At 42.1% G+C, this 23,130-nt stretch overlaps 1 protein-coding gene across 3 annotated transcripts in view; it reads left to right on the top strand.

Moving 5' to 3' along the window:
- LOC147640036 (ACT domain-containing protein ACR12-like) overlaps positions 1–21,925 on the top strand; it is a 78,659-nt gene extending 56,734 nt beyond the window's left edge. For 2 of the 3 annotated variants that reach the window (XM_086776466.1, XM_086776474.1), the window contains 5 exons: positions 17,546–17,605; positions 17,858–17,913; positions 21,006–21,111; positions 21,207–21,275; positions 21,488–21,925. In XM_086776466.1, coding sequence (XP_086632592.1) covers positions 17,546–17,605; positions 17,858–17,913; positions 21,006–21,111; positions 21,207–21,275; positions 21,488–21,550 — 354 coding nt within the window. In that variant the 3' untranslated portion in view covers positions 21,551–21,925. Of the gene's footprint in view, positions 1–17,545; positions 17,606–17,857; positions 17,914–21,005; positions 21,112–21,206; positions 21,276–21,381 lie in introns of all 3 variants that reach the window. The other variant, XM_086776483.1, reaches the window with a different exon arrangement.
- The last annotated feature ends 1,205 nt before the right edge of the window (positions 21,926–23,130 follow it).

The raw sequence follows: 23,130 nt of genomic DNA on the forward strand, positions 1-23,130 counted from the left end.
AAAGATGGCACTATACGAGCTAGTCGACCATTGTAGCTCGTACATAGTGATTTATGTGGCCCTATGAGGGCATCATCTTTTGCAGGACATCTGTACTTTATGACTTTCATTGACGATTACACTCGGTTTTGTTGGGTGTTGGGTGTATGGTTTTAAAGCTATATCAGATGCATTTTCAACTTTCCATCAGCTTCTCCCTATGGCTGAAATGCTTGCAGTCATAAATGACATAGCATATAGATCGGGGGGGTATTTGTCACATGAGTTTACAGCTTTTATGCAAGTGCCGTAATCGTACACTTATGGAAATGGCGAAATGTATGCTTAAAAGCAAGGATTTACCATCTAGATTTCGCTTGAAGCGGTCATGTGTGCCAACTATGTGCTCAACCAGTGTTCTATTAAAAGATTGAAATCTATGATAGCTATCTATTATAGCTTATGAGGCTTGGAATGGCAGAATCCCTATAGTCACTCATATGCGTGTTTTTGGATGTCTGGCTTACGTGCATGTACTAGCACAACAAAGACATAAACTTGAAGCAAAGGCATTGAAATGTATTTTTGTGGGGTATAGCAGTGAGAGCAAGGGATACGGGCTGTATGTACCTTCCACCAGGAAGATTATTGTGTCCAGAGATGTCATCTTTGATGAATATGCATCCCAGGCTATGCTTTCATGTAGGCTACAACCATCAATTGATGCCCTAGATGTCTTTGATACATTGCCGCCATTATTTGGTACAGGTGCTAAACTTGTTGAGCCTGCTTTGGCTTCAAATCAGCCTCCTGTTGTTGTTGAAAATCAGCAAAATCAGCAGCCCAACATTCCCCCTATTGCTTGAGATCTGCCACACTTCAGGAAGCCATGGGTGATGCATTGGTTGAAGAGGATGCAGCCATTTGTGACTCACAGAGAGTTCCCCGTTGGCTCATTAACACCTTGTGTGATAGCAAGTTGCCTACACTTATGCCAGGTCGTACACACGCTGCCTCTTGACATGCATCTCATTTTGTTGACATAGCCCTTGTTGCTGCCTCATGTAATGAGGAGCCACTTTCTCATGTTGATGCATTGGAGAATGCTAATTGGGTTACAGCCATTCGTTCGGAGTTGGCCTCCATTTAAAAAAATGCTACATGGGAGTTATGTGAGTCGCTTGCAGGCAAGCGTGCTATCGGCACAAAGTGGGTGAATAAATTGAAACGCAAGCTTGATGGCTCGATTGATTGCTATAAGGTTCGTTTAGTCACCAAAGGGTATGCCCAGCGAGAGGGCATTGACTACAATGAGACTTTTGCTCCTACTTCACGTATGACTACCATACTCACAATTGTTGCATTGGCTGCGCATAAAGGTTGGAATCATGATATCCAGTTTATACCAGTTGAGAGGGGCATCATGCTATCTCAGAGAAGATACATTGAGCAGCTCTTAGAATGGTTCCAAATGACAGATTGCACACCTATTTCTACTCCTATGGAACCAAGCTTACGACTATCTTTTGAGGACTCTTCCGAGCCATTTGATGTTGCTTGTTATCAGCAAGCTGTGGGATGCCTTATTTATCTATGCACTACCAATCTTGATATTTAGTATGCAGTGTTTTAGTTGAGTAGATTTATGCATTGCTTTGGCACTAGGCAATGGCAAGCAGTGAAATGTGTCTTTCGTTACCTTAACGGCACTCAGGACTTTGCATTGTTTTATAGTAATGCGTGTTCTTTATGCTTGACCACCTACACTGATAGTGATTGGGCAGGATGTTATGACATTGATAGTGACTGGGCAAGATGTTATGACACTAGGGTGTCAACCAGTGGTAACTGTTTCTTTCGTGGCAGTTCATGTATTTCATGGCTCAACAAGAAGCAACTGGCAGTGGCCACTTCTAGTTGTGAGGCTGAGTACAGGGCAGCATTCACAGCTAATGTGGAGTGTGTATGGCTCCACTGTCTATTGGCAGATCTTGGTATTAGACAGCCGTCTTCTATCACCATTTTCACTGACAGTCAGATTGCATTGGTAGTAGCGCGGAATCCGGTTTTTCATGCGTGGACAAAGCACATTGAGGTGCATTATCATTATGTCAGGGAGAGGCTCCATGTAGGAGAGAGAGCCTTTACTTACGTGCCTACACATGCCAATGTGGCAGATGGGTTTTTCCCATGTGAACACAACTCTTATGTGTTGGGCACTTAACCCTAGGCCTTTTATGTACTCACTTGTGCTTCACATATTATTATTATTGAGTACTTTCCAGCCTGTTTTTGCCTTGTACGTCTCTCTCTCCCTCTCTCTCTTCGATTTGCCTATGTGTGTCGTGTGTGTGCAGGGAGCTTCCACTACATCCAACAGATTATTGGTGCATGGGAGGGGATTTCAACATGTTAGAAGAAGCAGATGACAAACATGGTGGTGGGCTAGACACTATTTCGGGGGTCGAGTACTTCTCTTGGGAGGAGTTGGTTCTCATCTTGAACGGACAAGATCCCTAGCACCTACCAAAGTTTGGACGCACTCACGGGAGCCTCCGTTTTTCTAGATCAAATAAGAGGATTCACAGCCCAAACCTCTCTTACATGACAGATTTTATGTGGAAGAGTGGGCTTGCAGCTTTTTTTTTTTAGGGGGGGGGGTGCATGATTGGCATCATGGCCAGCACCACGTTATTGGAGCATGCCCCAGTCCTCCTCCACTTAAAGGACCCTTGCTGGCCAGAGACAACAATGTCCGCATCCTAGAGAGCTTGGTCTAGGACACTGAGATCAGCACACCGATCACTGAGATTTTGAACATCCACACCTTCAGGCAGGGATCGGCTTCCGGTTTCCCTCTTCCTTCATCATTGGGATCTCGTGGAGGTTGGTTTTCAGGCTGCCTTCAATGAGATCATGATCACTGGCCACATGCCGGAAGGGGCTAAGGAGGGCGGTGACCATTTGGAGTTACGTCAGTATCACCCTCCTTGGCAGCGCCTAAAAAAGCCATTAGCCACCGCCTTCAGCCTAACCTCCCAGATCTGATTCATGGCACAGACATGATTCATCCCGAATAGGAGCATCATGGATAACATCTTCCCGTTCTGGGAAGGTGACTGCCACGGCCCGTGGCCTTCGACAGGAGGATATCGCAGTGCTGCTCGTGAATTTTGAGAAAGCCTATGACAGAGTGGGTTGGGCTTTCCTTGAGGGCACCGTATTAGTTGAACCAGGCCGTACTACTGTCGTACAGGCTGTACAGAAGCTGTACTTGGCCATACAGCGACTGTACTAGACTCGGCACTTGCTAATGGTGCATGTATGGGCCATAGAAGGAGGTGTGCAGGTGGTTGCAGATGGCGGACAGAAAGAGAAAGCTGGCGCTGTGTGCAAAACCAGGGGGCTGAGTGCTGGGAAGCAGCCGCCTAGGGTTTGGGTGCAGCTGGACCAAGTTTTTATATATAGCAAAAAAGCCAGCTATTTTTTACTTTAAAAAGGATGAGTGTGTTTTTTTAAGAGTAAAACGTGACAGGGTGGGAGGTTAATAATATCTAGGCGTCCCTTGTAAAAAAGGCATCCCTATTGTTTTAGAGAAAAGCACGTGTGTTGTTTTTTTCACTTATAAAAACATCGTTAAGGGGTGTATAACTCATCCTTCTCTACTCCGGGCATGATGAAGCTTTGGAGATGGTCTGTTGCGTGGATTCTCAATATGGTTTCCATCTCTTGTGCATGGAGCATCAGTAAGATGGGCGTTTTTTCACATAGTTTCTCATCTTTTCTCACGTAAAAAAGCGTGTTTTTCTCTCTCACGTTTCTGAAATTCAGAAACGGCACTGAGTTTTTTCAGCATCATTAGCTTTATCATCTTCACCTCACCTATGGAGGCTGTGCGTCGCTTTGATGATAGACTATTGGACAATGAGGAACACCCTCAACCCGATTTGCAGCCTGTTGAGTTCGAGCAGGAAGCAGATTTGCATTCTGATATTCAGCAGTTATGGGAGCAGGTGTTACTTATTCAGAGGACTCCAGGTATGGTTGCTGTAGCTTATTTCACGTCGAACGCTTTTACGAGCGAGAAGAAGGAGAGGACACAAGAGGTTGTAGACTCGTGGTTCAACCGTTGGAATGTGCACTTTGAGTTTGATCCTTTCTCGGATGCCCGGAAGATACAGATGGTGAGGGGTCTCTTGAAGAGGAAGGCCCTTACTTGGTGGAGAGAACTCTGGGATAAACCCACTACTACTTGGGCAGATTTTGAGGCATAGTCTTGACATGAGTTTCTCTATGCAGAGGATGAGTTCGATGTGGTGTGCAAGTTTGTACACTTGGATATGCGCAACATGTCTTTTGACACGTATTTAAACATGTCTTTTGACACGTATTTACAAAGATTTAGAGAATTGCAACCTTGAGCAAGGGTTTTACTAGCCTAGAATGAGGGCGAAGTCTAGGACTATGTGGTGAAATGTCACCAATGTTGGGTCAATAAGGTTGAGCACCTTAAGGTTGGAGGCTTTTTACATCCTTTGAAGATCTCTTTTGGGAAATGGAAAAGTATTTCCATGGATTTTATTTTCAGATTGCCATGGACCAGCATAGGGCATGATGCCATCTGGGTGATGGTAGACAGATTGACAAAGATGGCGAGGTTTTTACCTACAAGGTCAACCGTGAGCAATTGATTTGGTGCCATAGTTTGTTGAGCAGCTTTTTAGGTTGTATGGGTTGCCTTGTGATATAGTGAGTGATAGGGGTTTGAAGTTTTTTAACTACTGGTAGCTAGTTTTCTAGAAATTGGAGACTACGCTAAGTATGAGTTTCTTGATCATCCTCATTTAGATGGGCAAATGGATAGGGTGAATTAAGTTCTAGAGGATATGCTTCGTGCATACATCTCCATGCGACTGTCTGATTGGGAGAGGTACATCCCAATGGTGGAGTTTGTCTACAATAATGCTAAGCATTCGGCTACTAGTTACAGTCGGTTTATGCTGATGTACGGTTACCAACCTAGATCTTCGGTATCTATATCGGGACTTAAGGTTATTAAGATTGATGTGGCTAGAGATTTCTTAGTAGATATGTAGGAGATGCTAGTCAGTGCACGTGAATCTATTAGAAGTGCTCTGTATAGAGCACGGTTTTAAGCTGATAGGATACGTTTGATGAGGGACTTCTCTGAGGGAATGCTTATATATCCATGGATACCCAAGAGTTCTGAGATGTTGCGAATGCGGAAGGTTAGGAAATTTTTCCCTAGGTATTGGGGACCTTATAGGATCTTGAAAAGGTTAGTGAGGTGGCTTGTAAGCTAGAATTGTCTCCTAATGTAAAAGTTCATTTAGGTTTTCACATGAGTGGACTCAAGGGAAAACTGGGAACCGAGTATAACATTGTTACACATCAGGAGTTGGTGGAGATTGAGGACTTGTTATTTGTTCCACATGAGCCACAGCTTATTCTGGATTTTAGGTGGAGGAAGCTTAGAAATAAGTTGATCCGTGAGTATCAGATCGAGTGGAAAGACATGGTGGTGGAGGACTCGATTGGGAGAGTTGTTGCTAGTTTAGAGTAGAGATTCCTTGATTGTATTTCCTAGTGAGGAAAGGTCTTAGGAGGGGGAGTATGCTATGTATCTAACACTAATCCTCGAGATTAGGTCTTGTCACCTGATCTTGGTAGGGTTGGGTAGCCCTGAGATTATGGGGAAGGCTAGGGAGGTTATAGGTGGCTAGGATTCATGATTATTGATAATCCATGAGTACTGGCGGTTTATGATTGATGGTTATTTATAGCGGGAGTAGTCACTATATAAGCGACTTATGAGTTATTTGATTATGAGTGTCACTAGCCTGGACATTTCCCGGTATGAAAGGGGTCTGGTGGACTCCAGGATGCCTAAATATTTGGAAAGTACAAGCTTTGGGAATGGGAGATTATCCTAGAATACAAAGGACCACACTCCTAAAATTTAGGAGAGTTGCTATTTTTGGCCTGACTCCGATGGAAATTCTATTCGCGTCATTACATGTGGAATTGAGCAGATATCAAAAGTTGGCAAAGTGCCTATGACAGAATGTCTACCAGTTGGGATATTTTTAGAGATAAAGTTTATGGAAGGACCCATCTCTTAGATTGGGACATGTGGCAAGAAAGTGGACCAAAAGTGAGACAAGTGGCCTGACACTTGTTAGAAAGTGGATCAAAGTGAGACAAGTGGCCTCACACTTGTCACTCTAGCTATTGTGTGGCTCTCCACTTGTCATTGTAGCCTTCTCTTGCCATTTTAGCTCATGGGAGGCCCAAATCTATAAATTGGAGCCCTCTCTCTTCATTAATGGAGGCTCTCTTGCTGCACACTAGCCTCTACCACCGTTACAGGCTGCCCTAATGATGGCTACTCTCTTTCTCTCTCCCTTGAAGGCTGCCCATGAAGAATACCGGCTGTTGGGGACTGTTTTGGAGGCTTCCATCGCGAAGAAATACTGAAGGCAAGGGTATTTAATCATTTATTATGATTTCTAGCCATTGTACTTGTTGTACCAGCCTTTGTACCTATTGTACCAGCCATTGTACTGAGTCCGTGTACTTGTTGTACTTGTTGTACCAGCCACTATATCTGTTGTACTAGTCACTGTACATGATGTACCAGCATTTGTACTTGTTGTACCAGCCATTGTACCGACTGTACTTGTTGTACCAGCCACTGTATCGGCTGAATGGAGAGTTGTACTTGTTGTACCAGCTCTATTGCATGAAGACGCGTGGTTTTTGGGGAAGAATCAGTACCCACATGGAGGTATATGGATTATATTGTTGGCTCGACATTTCTACAGCCTATGTTCCGGCTTGGTTGCCTCGTGTTGGGTTGTGTTATGGCATTTGTATATGGATAATCCGGCATCTCCTGTGGGGAGAGTAAGGCCCTCAAAGCTTGTACATAATAAAATACTCCAAGGGGGGGGAGGGGTCGGCCCATTCCGGCCTCTATGTGGTGTCACATGTGCAAGATCCATTTTCAGCATTTGTGGATGTTTTGTCTAGCTTTTATGTTTTATGCAAAGTGATGATGGATATGTGTTAAGTTGTGGCCGTGTTTAAATGTTTTAATATGCATTGATGGTATCAACAACTGTGTCAAAGGTTCTAGTCCCTCGGGCAACCGCCGCGAGTTACATTGGTATGAGAGCATAGGCTTTCTTGGAAGCGGAGGCTTTCTTCTATCAATAAGGAAGAGAAAAGATCTCAAGTGGGGACCACACTTACCATCATTGCTATTAAGCATGGCCAGCCACTTCAGAGCCTATGAAGCAAGGGCATGAGCAGTAGATAGCTTGTTGATCTAAGGATTTATGAATTCACAAAATTTTTTCTTGGAAGTGTGGAGTTGGCTTTATGTGCACATGTTTAGCACTCTTTCCGTATGGATATTGTGGATTATATTATCAAGCTTACATGCAAGCTATATGGAGATATATCTTAGGATATCTTAAGGATATGGTGACGAGATATTTCTTTTGGCTTCATGACCAACCTGGCAAAGAAAAGTTAAGTATACTTTGAGTTTTCAAAGTTGGTGCTTTTGCTATTTACTATGAAGTGTTTTTGATGTTCACTGACCCTTGTATAGCCATGCAAGGAGAAAGGTGGTGGTGTTTGCCTTGAGATGGTTTCAGGGAAACATTGTTTATGACTCCCTTTATTGGGATGGATTATATCTATGGAGATTTCTTTCTTGGACGAGATTTATGGACGAATCTGTCCGAGTTTATAAAGAAGAAATCTTTGGATATCTCATGGATATGATGCTTTTATGGATAAAGTCCACCTCTACTCCAAGGTGTGTGGTTAGCACGGAGTATGTGGTAAGAGGTATGGTATACAGGTCTATGGATTCGTGGACTTCTTTTCTAGGGATTTGGATCTATCCTCAGGTTTATGGATTATTCTTTATGGCTCCCTTTATTTGGGATGCATTGGATTTATGAAACTCATGGTTCACATACCCTGTGTAGTGTTCTCTTGTCCTACGTGCTCTCTTGAAGATTGTTTCTACTATGTGTGGGTGGAACAATAGAGAGCAGATGGAAGGGAACATGGGCACTTCAGAGGGTAGTGTCGAGCACCACATGCCGTGTGTAGTGTTCTCTTGTCCTACGTGCTCTCTTGAAGATTGTTTCTACCATGTGTGGGTGGAACAATAGAGAGCAGATGGAAGGGAACATGGGCACTCGAGAGGGTAGTGTGAGTTGGTGGCCGAAATGCCTATAAACTATGTGTAGCAGAAATGCTTATGGAACACCAGGCTATCTATGCCTGCGAGTGATTGTTTTATCTTGTTACTTGAGCCCACCTCTCATCCAAGGTGTGTAGTAAGAGTAGCAACACGGAGTGCAAGTGGTAAAGTGGACATGATACCTGGTTGGCAAGGGACTTATGTGTACGCCAAGGGTCATGTGGATTGGCACATGTTTGTGTGCTTTGAGCTTGGATTATGATATCTGGACTCATGGGACTGTTTTGTCTCGCCCATTTATTTGGGACATGGATTATGATCTCTGGACTTATGGGACTGATTTGTCTTTCTCATTTATTTTGGGACATGATATTGCTATTATGGAGACTTATTTAGTCTCACCCATTTCTTTGGGACATGGATTCTTCATATATATTGGATTTTTGAGACTGTCTTGTCTTGCCCACTTGATGGGACATGATTATATCTTGAATATATGGCTTGAAGCTTAAAGTTGCGGACAACTTTTAAGAAGCTGGGGAGGATGTCACTAGCCTGGACATTTTCCAGTATGAAAGGGGTCTGGTGGATTCCAGGATGCCTAAATATTTGGAAGGTACAAGCTTTGGGAATGGGGGATTATCCTAGAATACAAAGGACCACACTCCTAAAATTTAGGAGAGTTGCTATTTTTGGCCAGACTCCGATGGAAATTCTGTTCGCGTCATTACATGTGGAATTGAGCAGATATCAAAAGTTGGCAAAGTGCCTATGACACAATGTCTACCAGTTGGGATATTTTTAGAGAAGGACCCATCTCTTAGATTGGGACATGTGGCAAGAAAGTGGACCAAAAGTGAGACAAGTGGCCTGACACTTGTTAGAAAGTGGATCAAAGTGAGACAAGTGGCCTCACACTTGTTACTCCAGCTATTGTGTGGCTCTCCACTTGTCATTGTAGCCTTCTCTTGCCATTTTAGCTCATGGGAGGCCCAAATCTATAAATTGGAGCCCTCTCTCTTCATTAATGGAGGCTCTCTTGCTGCACACTAGCCTCTACCACCGTTATAGGCTGCCCTAATGATGGCTACTCTCTTTCTCTCTCTCTTGAAGGTGTAGGAGAAATGGGGTAGTGTTAAAACCCTAAGATCTCTCTAGATAATTGTTATGCATAAACATGCATAAATCAGGCATAAACTCAACCACCCAACCACCCCCGAGCCCAAGGGATGCACACATGAATAATAAATGAAATACATCATACCTCTACCTTGATGTCCCATACTATCAAGAGGTATAACTCCAATCCAATAGCATGTAGCTAAAGTGTGAAATGGTAGAAGAGTAGATATGAACCTCTACAAAGAGAGCATAACATAGCCTTGGCCTCATGGAGCCCAAACCTCCAAGCCCCCAAGCCCCCTTGAGTGTGCCCCATGCCCTTATTATATAGGAGGGCCCTCAAGTGACTCTTGACTTTCCATTTCTCATGTGTGACCCTTGGATGCCTGACCCTAACCTTAAACCTTAAGGTTAGGCCTAACCCATGCTCCACTAGAGCTTGTTCCCATGCTCCCATGCTCACAAGCCTAATGTGGGTTAGCCTCCTAGTATATGCACACATAATGTGTATATAACATAGCACATATAATGTACATATAACATACTTCCCCTCTCTCAAAACATTGCACTCTTGCAATGAAAAGAAGGAGAACTGCGCTGAACAATCTCAACCGACTTCCAAGTCGAATTCTTAATTTTCCTATCTTTCCACCTTATTTTAACCTCAGGGATTAGTCAACTACAAAGTTTCCTTTCCCTGAATTCAAGTACCTTATCAGGTTCATGTGGAACATAGGATAATTCATCGACTTCAACGAGTTCTTGAGGAGTAACTGTGTTATCCTCACCTCCCAGTTTCCCTTTCAATTTATCGATATGAAAGACTGGATGAACTCTAACAATTGGAGATAGTTTTAGTTCATACGCAACCGTGCCAATCCGATGTATAACTCAAAATGGACCACAATATCTAGGAGATAAATTCGAGCATTTTTCCATTGACAAAGTCTGAGAATCTCTAAGAACATTAAAATAAACCAACGCTCCTGGTTCAAAAGACCGAGTCCCCTATCAGCATAAAACCGTGCCCTATCATGAGCACTCCTGATAGAATCCCGAGCTTCGGCCAGAATTTCCTGCATATCTCGCAAGAAATCCCTCGATGCATCAAGCTCGATGTCCTTAAGACTGACATCAATAGGTGCCCTGAGTTAATACCGATACATAAGTATGCACGGACTAAAAAATAATAGCCGTAAATTTAGAACTGTTATAGGCAAATTCCATCATTGGAAGATATTTTCCAATATGATGATTTTCTAGAGACATGCACGAAGCATATACTCTATAATCTGATTCATACACTCTGTTTGCCCATCAGACTACTGCGGATGATCAGAGCAATTCACATTCAAAGTAACTTCCTCGTTGTAAACCTTTCGGAATAAAGTAGGAAAACATGGCATTATAACAGCAGAAACCAGGGATTCATCGGTGGCACGACATACCCACATCTGCATATGGAATAATCAACGTCTCGAGTTACCCATATCAACATAGAGTCAGCAACGTCTCGATGAGTCACATATGTCCATCCGTAAACCTATCAGGTTGATTGTGTAAATCACCTAAAGTACGGAACTAGAGAAAGAAATGCCAACAAAGGAAGAATCCAAATTTCCTTATCCGAATACAACAAGATAAACTTGTTTGAACTCTAAAGAAAGAGACTTCAACAAGTAAAAATGCCGACGAGATTACCCTCATCAAAACATGCAAGCTATAGATAAAAGAAATTTATCTAGAGAATGCCCACAGTATAACTTCTAGTGAATTTAGAAAATAAGATTGTCTTTGAATGTTGAGGTCAATATGCTAAGTGATGTAAGCAAAGCAACAATCTTGAGCCCAAATTATCCCATAAGATAATATATGTGAGGGATCACTAGCGTCCCATACCACCATGATACCACCCATACATACCTTAACAATTTGAAACTCCCTAGTATGCCGTCTAGGAAAATATGAATAAAATCCTGTATAAAAGGAATAAGATGGCCTTATCCAGACTTTCACATACTAAACCTGTCTCTATATACTTGAGACTACATCAAGGAATAATTCCTTATGAGTACATCATTAGAAAAGAAATTGAATTATTGGCGCCTTTCTAATGATAACTACCCAAAACACAATAAAGTTAGGGTAGAAAAATAACTCACCTAGATATATAAGCAACTAGGTATCCGAGTTGGAATATACATAAGAGTACAAGAAATATACTCCAAAATTATGTGTAAAAAACGAAGGCAAATGCTACCTTCAAAGTACATGTAAATATTCAAAAGATCAAAAGATCCATGGATAAAAGCATAGAAGCTCCTTAAATCCATAAAAACCATAGTTGATCATAAGAATCAATGCATATCATCTAATGGACATTAATCATGCCAAAAGAAGCATTAAAATTGGTGGCCAACTCATCAATCCGGAGTATATGAATATTGTGTTGTCCAAATAAAACTCCAAAGTAAGAAAGTGAAACACATGTGTGTAGCACTCAATAAGAAAACCCTAGACATAAGTGATCTAGGCAAAACTTGATGAGTCCATATAAAACTTGGAAAACATCCAATAAAAATCCACCAAAACAAACCGATCAACTAACCCATGATAGAGGCTTAAGAAATTAAGTACAAGCCACACTTAAATAAGTGCAAAACAAATTATCATGAAAAAGTGTCAAAGGTGAAACACACTTTGAACGTAAATTATAGCCATCAAAAGAAATTAAGGAACATGTCCAAAAAGAATGGCTAAACCATGGTAAAAAATCATGAATACATCGTTTAGAATTAATCCAAACATAATTATCCATTAATACGAGATATAATCATATTAATAATATGCGAATAACCCGCATCTATCTAATGTCAGCACGAGGAAACGTACTTCAACATTAAATAACACTCGAAAATATTAAATTCTCGAGGAAAAAAAAATTATCATGATTTTTTTCTAATTTTTTCAAATTTTACAGGGCCTCAAAATATAATAATTTTGAAGTCCACCAAACCTATCTTATGGCATTCCAAACCTATATTTTTTCAGAAAATTTTTAGCAATTAAATTTGCCAAAATACCATTGATATTTAAAAAATATCAATTTTTAGGATTTCTAAAAATAATTTCTAGAAATTTTCTAATTTTCCTTGAGAATCCCATCGTTCACGAAATTTCCAATTTCGCCCGACAATTCTCAAATCCAATGAAAATTTTTAATTTTAATGGATTTTTTTAATTTTCTGGATCAAAAAATATAATTTTAAAGGAATTTGAATGGTCACGGGTGCTCGAATGGACACACCACATGCTAAACACCAACCCCACATTTTTCGAAATTTTTTCACTAATTTTCAAGAATTTTTTGAAATTTTTAAATTACCCCGAATGCATTTAGAATACGAACGGTCAAAAAATTTCAGAATTCCAACGGTTTTTTCCGGAATACGGAAAGTCAAAAGTTTTGGGAAAATGAAAAGACAAAAAAAATCGGAATGTGAAAGGTCAAAGGTTTCTGGAATACGGAAGGTCAAAAGTTTTTCCGGAATTCGGAAAGCCAAAAGGTTTCGGGAAAACGGAAAGCCAAAGGTTTTCCGGAAGATGAAAAGCCAAAAATTTTCAGAGAATTTTTCAGAGAATTTTTTACTCAAATCCCAAATTTTTCAGTATTTTTCAGGCTTTTTTTCCAAGCTTTTTTCTTGAAAAATATCAAAAAGCTCTTTTTTTAAAATAAAAAACTCATTTTTTTAAAAAATGAAAAAAATAAGCTTTTTAGGTTATATAGGATTTTGATTTTTTTAGGGGGGGGGGGGGGGGGCATTTTTCGGCGGCGGCTGCTGCGCAGTCCCCCCCCCTCCCGTCGCCTGCGCGAATGAGAGTGAGAGAGAGAGGGACTCTCTCTTCTCCCTCTCTCCTCCCTTTCCTCTCCAAATCCATCTTCCTCCTCCAATCTCTCCTCTGTTAACCACAGGGAGATTAACTTAATCTTAATTAAGATTTTTAATTAAACTCTTAATCATAATTAACATTAATTATGATTAATGTTTAATTTAAAAATTTCCTTTTTAAGAGAAATTTCACGGAAAAATGAAGGAAATATCAAATTTAAGAGGCGGAGAGGACCCCACGCCCACGGGAGAGCAATTTATGCATCAACACGCTGTCCCCTACTGAATTTCAGTAGCAAATTGACAGAAATTTGATCGCATTCCCGCGGAAAACATTTTTAATCATAAAAATGCTCAAAAAATTCCTAAAAAGTTAGGAAAAAATTTCTAAAAATTTTAGAAATTCAGGGAATCCATTCTACAAAAATATCTACCATAAACTCTATGGTATTTTTGTAAAAAAATCCATTAATGCTTGATTTTAACCATAAAAAATAGAAAAAAATAGCATTAACTCACGGTATTCCCCCGCAACGTCGATTCGTCCATTGAATTGTAGTTACACATGTTCCAATCACCATATCGATGATCCACGTGCAATTCATCAACACAAATCAACAAAAGATAACATTTTATTAGTAAATATTAAAATTTACTAAAAAAAATCAACAATTAAATAGAGATTGCTCTGATACCACTGCTAAAACCCTAAGATCTCTCTAGATAATTGTTATGCATAAACATGCATAAATCAGGCATAAACTCAACCACCCAACCACCCCCGAGCCCAAGGGATGCACACATGAATAATAAATGAAATACATCATACCTCTACCTTGATGTCCCATACCATCAAGAGGTATAACTCCAATCCAATAGCATGTAGCTAAAGTGTGAAATGGTAGAAGAGTAGATATGAACCTCTACAAAGAGAGCATAACATAGCCTTGGCCTCATGGAGCCCAAACCTCCAAGCCCCCAAGCCCCCTTGAGTGTGCCCCATGCCCTTATTATATAGGAGGGCCCTCAAGTGACTCTTGACTTTCCATTTCTCATGTGTGACCCTTGGATGCCTGACCCTAACCTTAAACCTTAAGGTTAGGCCTAACCCATGCTCCACTAGAGCTTGTTCCCATGCTCCCATGCTCACAAGCCTAATGTGGGTTAGCCTCCTAGTATATGCACACATAATGTGTATATAACATAGCACACATAATGTACATATAACAGGTAGAGACAAAGCTGAAACTGAAACTGAAATGAAAGCAAGACTAAAAAGAAAACACAAAGCTTAGACATACCTTGAGATAAGTGTAGACAAGACACAAGATTGATTGATTATTGATGTGACACCTACAATTTATAGGTGAGAAGTACAAGATTGAGTAGACTCACTTATGGGATAAATGTAGAGGTACCACATGGCACTAGACTCAAGACACAAAGACTCAACTGAAACTAGACTAGAGAAATAGTACACCTAGTGTGCACTTATTTCCAACACCCTCCTTAAGTGGACACTAGGAGGAAGACAAAAAGACAAGACTATGACATGACAAAAGATAAGACCAAGACAGAGAGACTAGACAAGGATTGAGAGACAAGCTAGAAGACAAGATGGACAAGACTAGAAGACAGACATAAAGACTGATAGACTGAGAGTCAAGACATGAGAGACAAAAGATCCTGAGACACCCCTCCTCAAGTGATATCCTCATATGGGTCCACAAGGGCAGGGACAAGAGTGGATCATAGACAGAGAGAGAGAGAGACAATAAGCTAGTAGAGTGGTCCCACAAAGAGAGAGAATGTCAGATAGACATGAGAGAGTTTGACAGATAGAGGGGACATAGACAGAAAATGCCAAGAGAATGTGGGTAGCTAATCCACAAAAGAGAGGCATATAGACTGATAGATAGAGTGTCAAAGACATGTGACAGGATAGACACACAGGATAGACACATAGACAGAGAGACTGACTGATTGTAGATAGACAGAGAGATGGACCTTGATAGATAATCCCTCCTCAAGGTCAATCCTCCTGCTAGAGTGGGTAATGCAGGGGTGCCTCTTGGATAGGGACAAAGATAAGTCCATGTAGACAAATAGACATGATATTACCCCATGATCTACATCATTGGTGATCAATGGTGGTAGATAGCATGAAAACATAGACAATTATGAGAGAGATGGGAAGGTCTTACTAGATTTGGCAGTGTCTAATCCCGTACAAGATAGAGAAGTAAATGAAATTCAGAACCCTTTAAAAAAAAAAAAGAAAAAAAGAAAAAAAAAGAAAAAAAAAGAAATAGAGAGTAGACTGAAAATACTTCTTAGATGGAGAGCGCCTTGAGCTGCTGCTGTAGAGGTTGCTGGAGTAGAAGATGGAGACATGGAAGTTGGAGTGGAGGCCGGAGGAGAAGATGATGAGGCACAAACTGACTGAACAGCAGCACCCGGCCTGGTATATAGACAGCAGCTCCACGAACACACAGCAACAAGAGAATGACGTGGCAGATAGGAGCGGCCAGAGGCTGAGGAGACAAGCGGGCAGTTCCAGCAGATGCAGATGTCGGAGCAGATGCAGCGCAGGCCTTGCTGGAGATGAAGAGGCAGAGGCGTAGAAGGGGGCGCGGTCCAGGGGAAGATGGCGCAGATTTGCAGCAGGCTGGAGTTGAGTCGTGGCACAGAGATATGGCGGGGAAGCTCAAGTAGAGAGATGGCAGTTGTTGGCGCAGATCTTGAGTTGCAAGCTGGAGCAGAATCAACAGGCGGAGCAGAGGCAAACAGGGCAGCGATGAGGGTAGGGGCAGCACGGGCTGCACCTAGAGAGATGCCATCGAGAGAAAGAGTCGCCCAGCTGAAGGAAAAGATTCGCACCATAATGAAGAGCCTTATGCTGATGGAGTAGATGAAGAACATCGTCAGGAAGAAACATGAACCCTTCAACTGGAGTATGGCGAGGCTGAACTTGATGAAAACAGGGGCGGTTAGAATTCTGTGGCGGGCAGAAAAAAAAACGCAGCTATGGCTGCAGCAGACTGAGGCAAGGATGAGGGGAGCCAAGATAAACCTGCTCTGATACCATGTAGGAGAAATGGGGTAGAGACAAAGCTGAAACTGAAACTAAAATGAAAGCAAGACTAAAAAGAAAACACAAAGCTTAGACATACCTTGAGATGAGTGTAGACAAGACACAAGATTGATTGATTATTGATGTGACACCTACAATTTATAGGTGAGAAGTACAAGATTGAGTAGACTCACTTATGGGATAAATGTAGAGGTACCACATGGCACTAGACTCAAGACACAAAGACTCAACTGAAACTAGACTAGAGAAATAGTACACCTAGTGTGCACTTATTTCCAACAGAAGGCTGCCCATGAAGAATTCTGACTGTTGGGGACTGTTTTGGAGGCTTCCATCGCGAAGAAATACTAAAGGCAAGGGTATTTAATCATTTATTATGATTTCTAGCCATTGTACTTGTTGTACCAGCCTTTGTACATGTTGTACCAGCCATTGTACTGGCTGTACCAGTCCTTGTACTTGTTGTACTTCCTGTACCAGCCACTCCGCGTACCATCACCTAGGGGTGACTGAGACTGGCCCTCCTCTCGCCTACGAGGAGGCAGTAAGAGGCTAGGCTCTCCGACTCTCTTAATGCAGGATTGATGTCATCACCACTCCCAACAGATTTTCACCACTCCCAATAGATCTCCAAAGCGTTGGTCAGACATGGGAGATCATCAGCATCATTGCGGCATGGCATACATGCCAGGCCTGTTGCAGAGAGAGGCCATCGAGGGCACTCTCACCCCTCCTGTGTCCATCTGTTCGATATGGACTGACATCATCATGGCCAATTAGCGAAACTTCAGATAGGTCCAGATAAAATGTGAGAGGCTTTTCTGTGTGCATGGCTTCCATGTCCCTTTCCCGCTCTCTCTGTGATCGGGACGGCAAGATCACTTGGTATTCCAGGCCGTCTGTATGCGCCCCCGCACCCCCCCCCCCCCCCCCCTCTTCTTATGAGGTAGGTTCCCTCCCGAGAGCAGTGAGCCATGGAGGGAACCACCCTCCCGAGTTCTTGCTTTGCCTCTTTCGAGGGTTTTAAGCATGTACATTTAGCCTATGGCTGTTCGATTTCTACTAATAGAAGGATCACTTTTCCGGGAAAAAAAAAGAAAAGAAACATTTTGCATCCCATTGATTCATTATGATCAATTTATTTCTGCAAGAGATAGCTCTATGGGATGTAAATCATTTGCCTTGATTTCACTTGTATACTTTTGTTTTGTGCAGGAATCAAGTGAGAGGCTCGCAATGGGAGAAGCTTGGGGAATCAAGCCTCCTGAAAAGAAAGTGAGTTCATTGATGGATCTGGCTATTCTCTGTTTTTTCTCTACAATGAGACACTTGCCTGGCAATTTCATCAAAGCAACCATTGACTTATAACCTCCTTTGCATCATGGACTTGTAATCTTATTCCTGCCTGTCTAGCAGTTGCCTTAACATTCTTTTGTGAGAGCTTGATAAACCTTGTACAATCATTTTATAATTCTTTCTATTGTTCTTAATTTTACTCACAGGTCTACATTGCATTGTGGCATGCAGATTGACATAGATATATCAACACACATACGGATTGTTGATGATGGATCCAAAAGAAGGTTTGGTTCATTGCTTTCTTTTGGGATCTTGTGAATTTCGAGTTTCTCCTTTGCTTTTGATAGATCATCATCAAAATACATGTTACTTCCTGGAGGGAGCCTCTTGATTGAGCCAAATTGAATTTCTGCGAGACGTGTTTGGTGGCAGCAGAGCTGTTTTACCATCATTCACTAAGTAATTTATTGTATTATAGAACATGCTATTCTAACTTTTGAGTAGGTCTCTACCAACAATATATATATTGTGCAGTTGGGGCTGGATTTTATTTGGAGATTCCATCGTCCAGCCTGTAGGCAAATCAAGTTGATCAATTAAGATGAGAATGCTGTGTGGCTGCTAGAGTCTGATTGCGAGGCAACCTCTTTATTAAAACTTGCTTTTCCTTTAACTTATTACAAAGGTGAGTGGGGGAACCTTCAGGGAGGTTCAGATAGCATGCATAGTCGGTGAGAGGCTTTCTAACACACATGGTGCCAGGGAGCCTTTCTTTGTGATCGGGATGGCGGGATCATCTGGCACTACAGGCCGCCTGCTCTCTCTCTATCTCTCTCCCCCTCCCTCCCCCCCCCCCCCCCCCCAAGGATGGACTACCTTCCTTGAGATTGTCTCCACCTCATTTGAGGGTTCTAAGTCTTGCCTTGTTAAAACGAAGCAAAACTCAATCACCTTCCATGAGCCATAAGGTCTAGATGCTTTCTATTGTTGGCAGTCCAATTATGCTTGTTGTCCTGTGATTGAGCACGCCTTTGAACCTGAAGATGGGTGGAAGAACCACCTTACGAAAAACAATCTCAAATGGAGCTTTACCCGTAGAAGAATGCACCGTATTATTGTAGGCAATTTGTCCACTGAAGCATGGAGCGCTTTGGCCTGAAGCAGGGTGAGCAAGTAACCAATACCATACCCATTTCTGAAAGTTGTTGCTCATGCTTGCGATGGCCATTTGACACTATAAGCAAATTGCTTCAAGACTGCCTTTCAGCAATCATCCTAGCAAGTGACAGAGGTGGTCTTCCCACCACAAGTGGGTGGCACCTGTCAACGCGATGCTTACGAAATGGAGCTGAAACACATCGAAACCATCGGTGACCTGTAACGTGGAAGTTACCTCGCGAGTTGTTGGTGATGACTTCTCTGTCCATCTTCCATTTGAACTTGGGAGGCTTTAGAAGTCTTAGTAAGTGAGTTCATTCCTCCTGAGTTATGAAGAACTCGGCAAACGAGTGGTGCGCCGTCGTTGAGCTGGTGATGATGAACAAGAACTTTATGGAGAACCTGGTTGAGAGGAACTCCATGAAGGAGACCGTCAGCGATGGGAACAACGTCTCTTTTTTGGGACATGTTGACCAATTGGAGGTTTAGAATGATGACTATTCGACTGGAAGCGAGGCTCGTCCGGTTCAACCATACCTCCATCCAGGGAAGCAAACAACTCCACCCTGGGGCTGCTTTGTCCTCGGAATTATCCATGGCTTTTGCTGAGAAGCATAAGCTTGTGAATACACCAAATGTGGTACTCTGGATGGTTAATGAGATAGGATATCTATGCATGCTATGCATAGGGGAGCTGGAGCCAAGTCGGCCTATAGAAGACCCTATTGGACTTTAGAGGACATGGCCACGACTACCAATATGCTGGCCAACTGACACGTGATACCGTTGCTTATTCCTGCTGTTGCCCGACTGTGCCTGCTGCTGCATGACGTGCTACAGACTGCCCATGTGCTGTGCGCCTGCCACGTGTGCCCTAAAGACACGCGAGCACAGGGGTGTGTCACATATTGTATCATCATTGGTCTTGTGAGTGGTTTTGCCCCCCAAAGGTTTTAACAAACCTCTCTCTCTCTCTCTCTCTCTCTCTCTCCCCCAATGATATAGCTTTGTTTTGTTTCTATTTTACTTTCCGTTCCGTGATGAGATATGCCATGGACATTATTGTATCACTTTGGTCTCGTAGGCCCATTGGGTCTTTAGTAGGCGCTTAATCTCTCTCTCTCTCTCTCTCTCTCTATATATATATATATATATATATATATTATGTTTGAGAAGTTCTCTTGTTCTTAAAGACTACATGTGGCAGTGGTCTTCTGTGGCCCATTATGATGGCAAATTGCTGGTACAGATACCAATGTATGTGGTCTCTCTCTCTCTCTCTCTCTATATATATATATATATATATATATATATATATATATATATTATGTTTGAGAAGTTCTCTTGTTCTTAAAGATTACATGCGGCAGTGGTCTTCTGTGGCCCATTATGATGGCAAATTGCTGGTACAGATACCAATGTATGTGGTCTCTCTCTCTCTCTCTATATATATATATATATATATATATATATGTATATATTATGTTTGAGAAGTTCTCTTGTTCTTAAAGATTACATGCGGCAGTGGTCTTCTGTGGCCCATTATGATGGCAAATTACTGGTACAGATACCTATGTATGTGGTCTAGAGAGGAATATTTGTGAATGCCATATGGACAATTCCTATATGTGCAGTTTGGAGCAGTTTCCGGGTATTTCCCTAGCAGCTGAATGCTGTCACATGGACTTCCATATGAGCTGGGTGTCACGTGCCTCACTTGCCGCGACAGTCAAGTCCATGGGTGCATGTACATCATAAATAGAAATGAGAATCCCAGTTTGTGGGCCCTGTTGTCAGAGAGGAAAGAGTGTCTATGGGAACGCAGAAAGGGTAGAGCAGGATGCATGCACTGGGTATGGAGCAGGGAATAGGATTCAAAGAAGTAGACAATAACCAGACAGATAAAGGGAGGAGAAAGCACAGCCTGGGCACATTGGTGGCCAGTCGTGAGGATACTGCTGGCAGGCTAATCTTCCAAACAGGTCACCCACATGAGAGTAAATATGCAGCAAATGTAGATCTGACTAGTCAACTAGAAAAGGAGGCTTCCAATCATGCATATTTAAAGGCCCTTTGGCCCCATTTGTCAGGCGTCCTTCCTCAGCTTCCAGCAGCAGCTTAATTTTATCACATACATGCTATTGTTAATTGTAAGCCCCTTCTATTAAGGTTGGATGGTGATCCTAAAGGGCTGACTTGTACATACTGTCTGTGGCAGCCTACTTTCTATAGAAACAGCAGATAGGCCTGGCCTCCTGATGGAAATAGTTCAGATTATGAATGATATCAATGTCAGTGTTGACTCAGCAGAGATTGATACAGAGGTTTATTCTCTTAACTAAACCGGTTATTAACATCTTAATTGAGTTTTGTTCAAAGCACATGCACTGATTAGCTTAATTGTCTATGTGCTTGTCAGGGGCTTGTGGCAAAGGATAAGTTTCGTGTCAACTACCATGGCCAAGCACTCAGCAAGTCACTGGCTGAGGTATGGTTATGAGCAATAATAAATTCTGTGACGGAAAACTAATGGGCTTTACAGACGTAACTGCCGTCCGTGAAAAGGGCAGATCTCACCTGCTGATCCCTTACAGGCAGTGGATCTCCCCTGTCCAACCAATTGGCGGAGGAGTTCTCTGTAAAGACCCGAAATACTTTTCTTGCTTGTGGTTGTTGAGTGTTAGTCTTCACATGATGCAGGTTTTGACCAACTGTTTACGGTACCACCTTCGTCGACCAATAACTGATGATGAAAGTTATTGATTTATTTCATGCAAGGAGTCTGGGTATCTGCAATGCTTCTTACATAAAGAGGCTCGTGCCCTATTATTCCAATTGGCATAACAAAAAGTGCCCTGGAGTAAAGAAACTTCACAAAGCTTGCAACATACCATGTGTGTAGCTTTTCTGTACGGCATCCATTTCTTGTGCTTTAGAAGAGGAAGCTTTAAAATTAGTTCATCCTTCCACTTTAGAAGAGGAAGCTTTAAAATTAGTTCATCCTTCCACTTTTATTTCAAAGCTTGTCTGTGTGCTGGGGACCATTCCAAGGGTCATCAAGGATGTGTTTTTCAAATAGAAGTTTGTCAGGATGTTAAGGAGTAGATGAAGAATCAAGTTTGTACTATTTTGCTTTCTTTTTCTTGCTTTCTTTTTCTTTGTAGTGAACTATCAACACCAACACACCCATACAAACACACATCTGTGCCCACAAGGCTCTCTAATGTAAAGTGGGAGGATGAGTAGTGCGGCTGCTGAAGCCTCACAACAATGAAGATTCCAGCTAGTGTGTGGTCTCCAGGGCTCACCTTGACTGGAGGTACAGCCTACTATATGGGCACCTGGAAATGTCTTGTAAGCTCTCCTCCTATGGCCAGACCACGAACAAGGAACTGACAAAGCAAAGTGCTGATTTAATCCTCTAGGTTGATGATGCATAACAAACCCAAACCCAAACACCACCCCCCCACCTCCCTCCTTCCAACCCAGGTGCCTGGTGTAGAAGTACAATGTTGGTGTGATTCTAGATGAGCCTTTGGGTTTGGTTTACACAAGGGCAAGAGATCAGCCAATTGAAGGGAATGCACATCTTCGTGTGGAGAACTTGGTTCAAGAGGTTCCATGCTTTGATACGCAAGCTTCTTGCAAATGAGGAGAGAATTGTGATTTTCTTGTAGAAGGAGAGCTTGAGGCTAGTCTCTTTGTGAGATGAAGGAAAATTTTGAGTGTGAGGAGGAAAGGTTTTTTTTTGGTATGCTCCACATGCTCGAGGTTAGCAAGTAATGAGCATGTGGAGCATATGGTGTCTCATCAAGTTGTCATGGATGTGTGCAGGGTCATTCATGTGATTCCACACGTAAGTTGCTCATGTATGGTACAAGGAGCTTGAGGTTTTGCATACCTCGTTGTTTTGAAAAGAAAAGCTTCTGAATGGTGCTTTGGACTTTTGAGGAGGAGGTGGAGCTCCTACTTTTTGCATGCAAGAAGTGCTAAAAAAGAAAGAAAGAGGTTTGAGAGTTGTTTGCACGAGGAGAGAATAGTGATCTTGCAGGAGAGCTTTTGGTGGTCTCTTTTTGAGATGGAGAAAAATTGTGACTATGAGAAGGAAAAGTTTTTTTAACCTTACGTGAGGAGAGGGAATTTTAAGCTCCATGCAATATAGAAGACAAGCTTCTTCTTCACACAACAAAAGAGGTCTACAAAGAAGATAAAGTGACTAACACACATAATAGAGTATATACAAGCGGTCCATAATGTGAATACGCTAAGTGGAGTGGGTAGGTGTGGAATAGTCGGTGTAGTCCAGTTGTAGAATCTCTGGCAGAGATATGTCGGTGCCAATT

Source organism: Cibotium barometz, chromosome 3 (genome assembly GCF_041138505.1).
Source record: "Cibotium barometz isolate CiBa-2024 chromosome 3, ASM4113850v1, whole genome shotgun sequence".
Taxonomy (NCBI): Eukaryota; Viridiplantae; Streptophyta; class Polypodiopsida; order Cyatheales; family Cibotiaceae; genus Cibotium; species Cibotium barometz.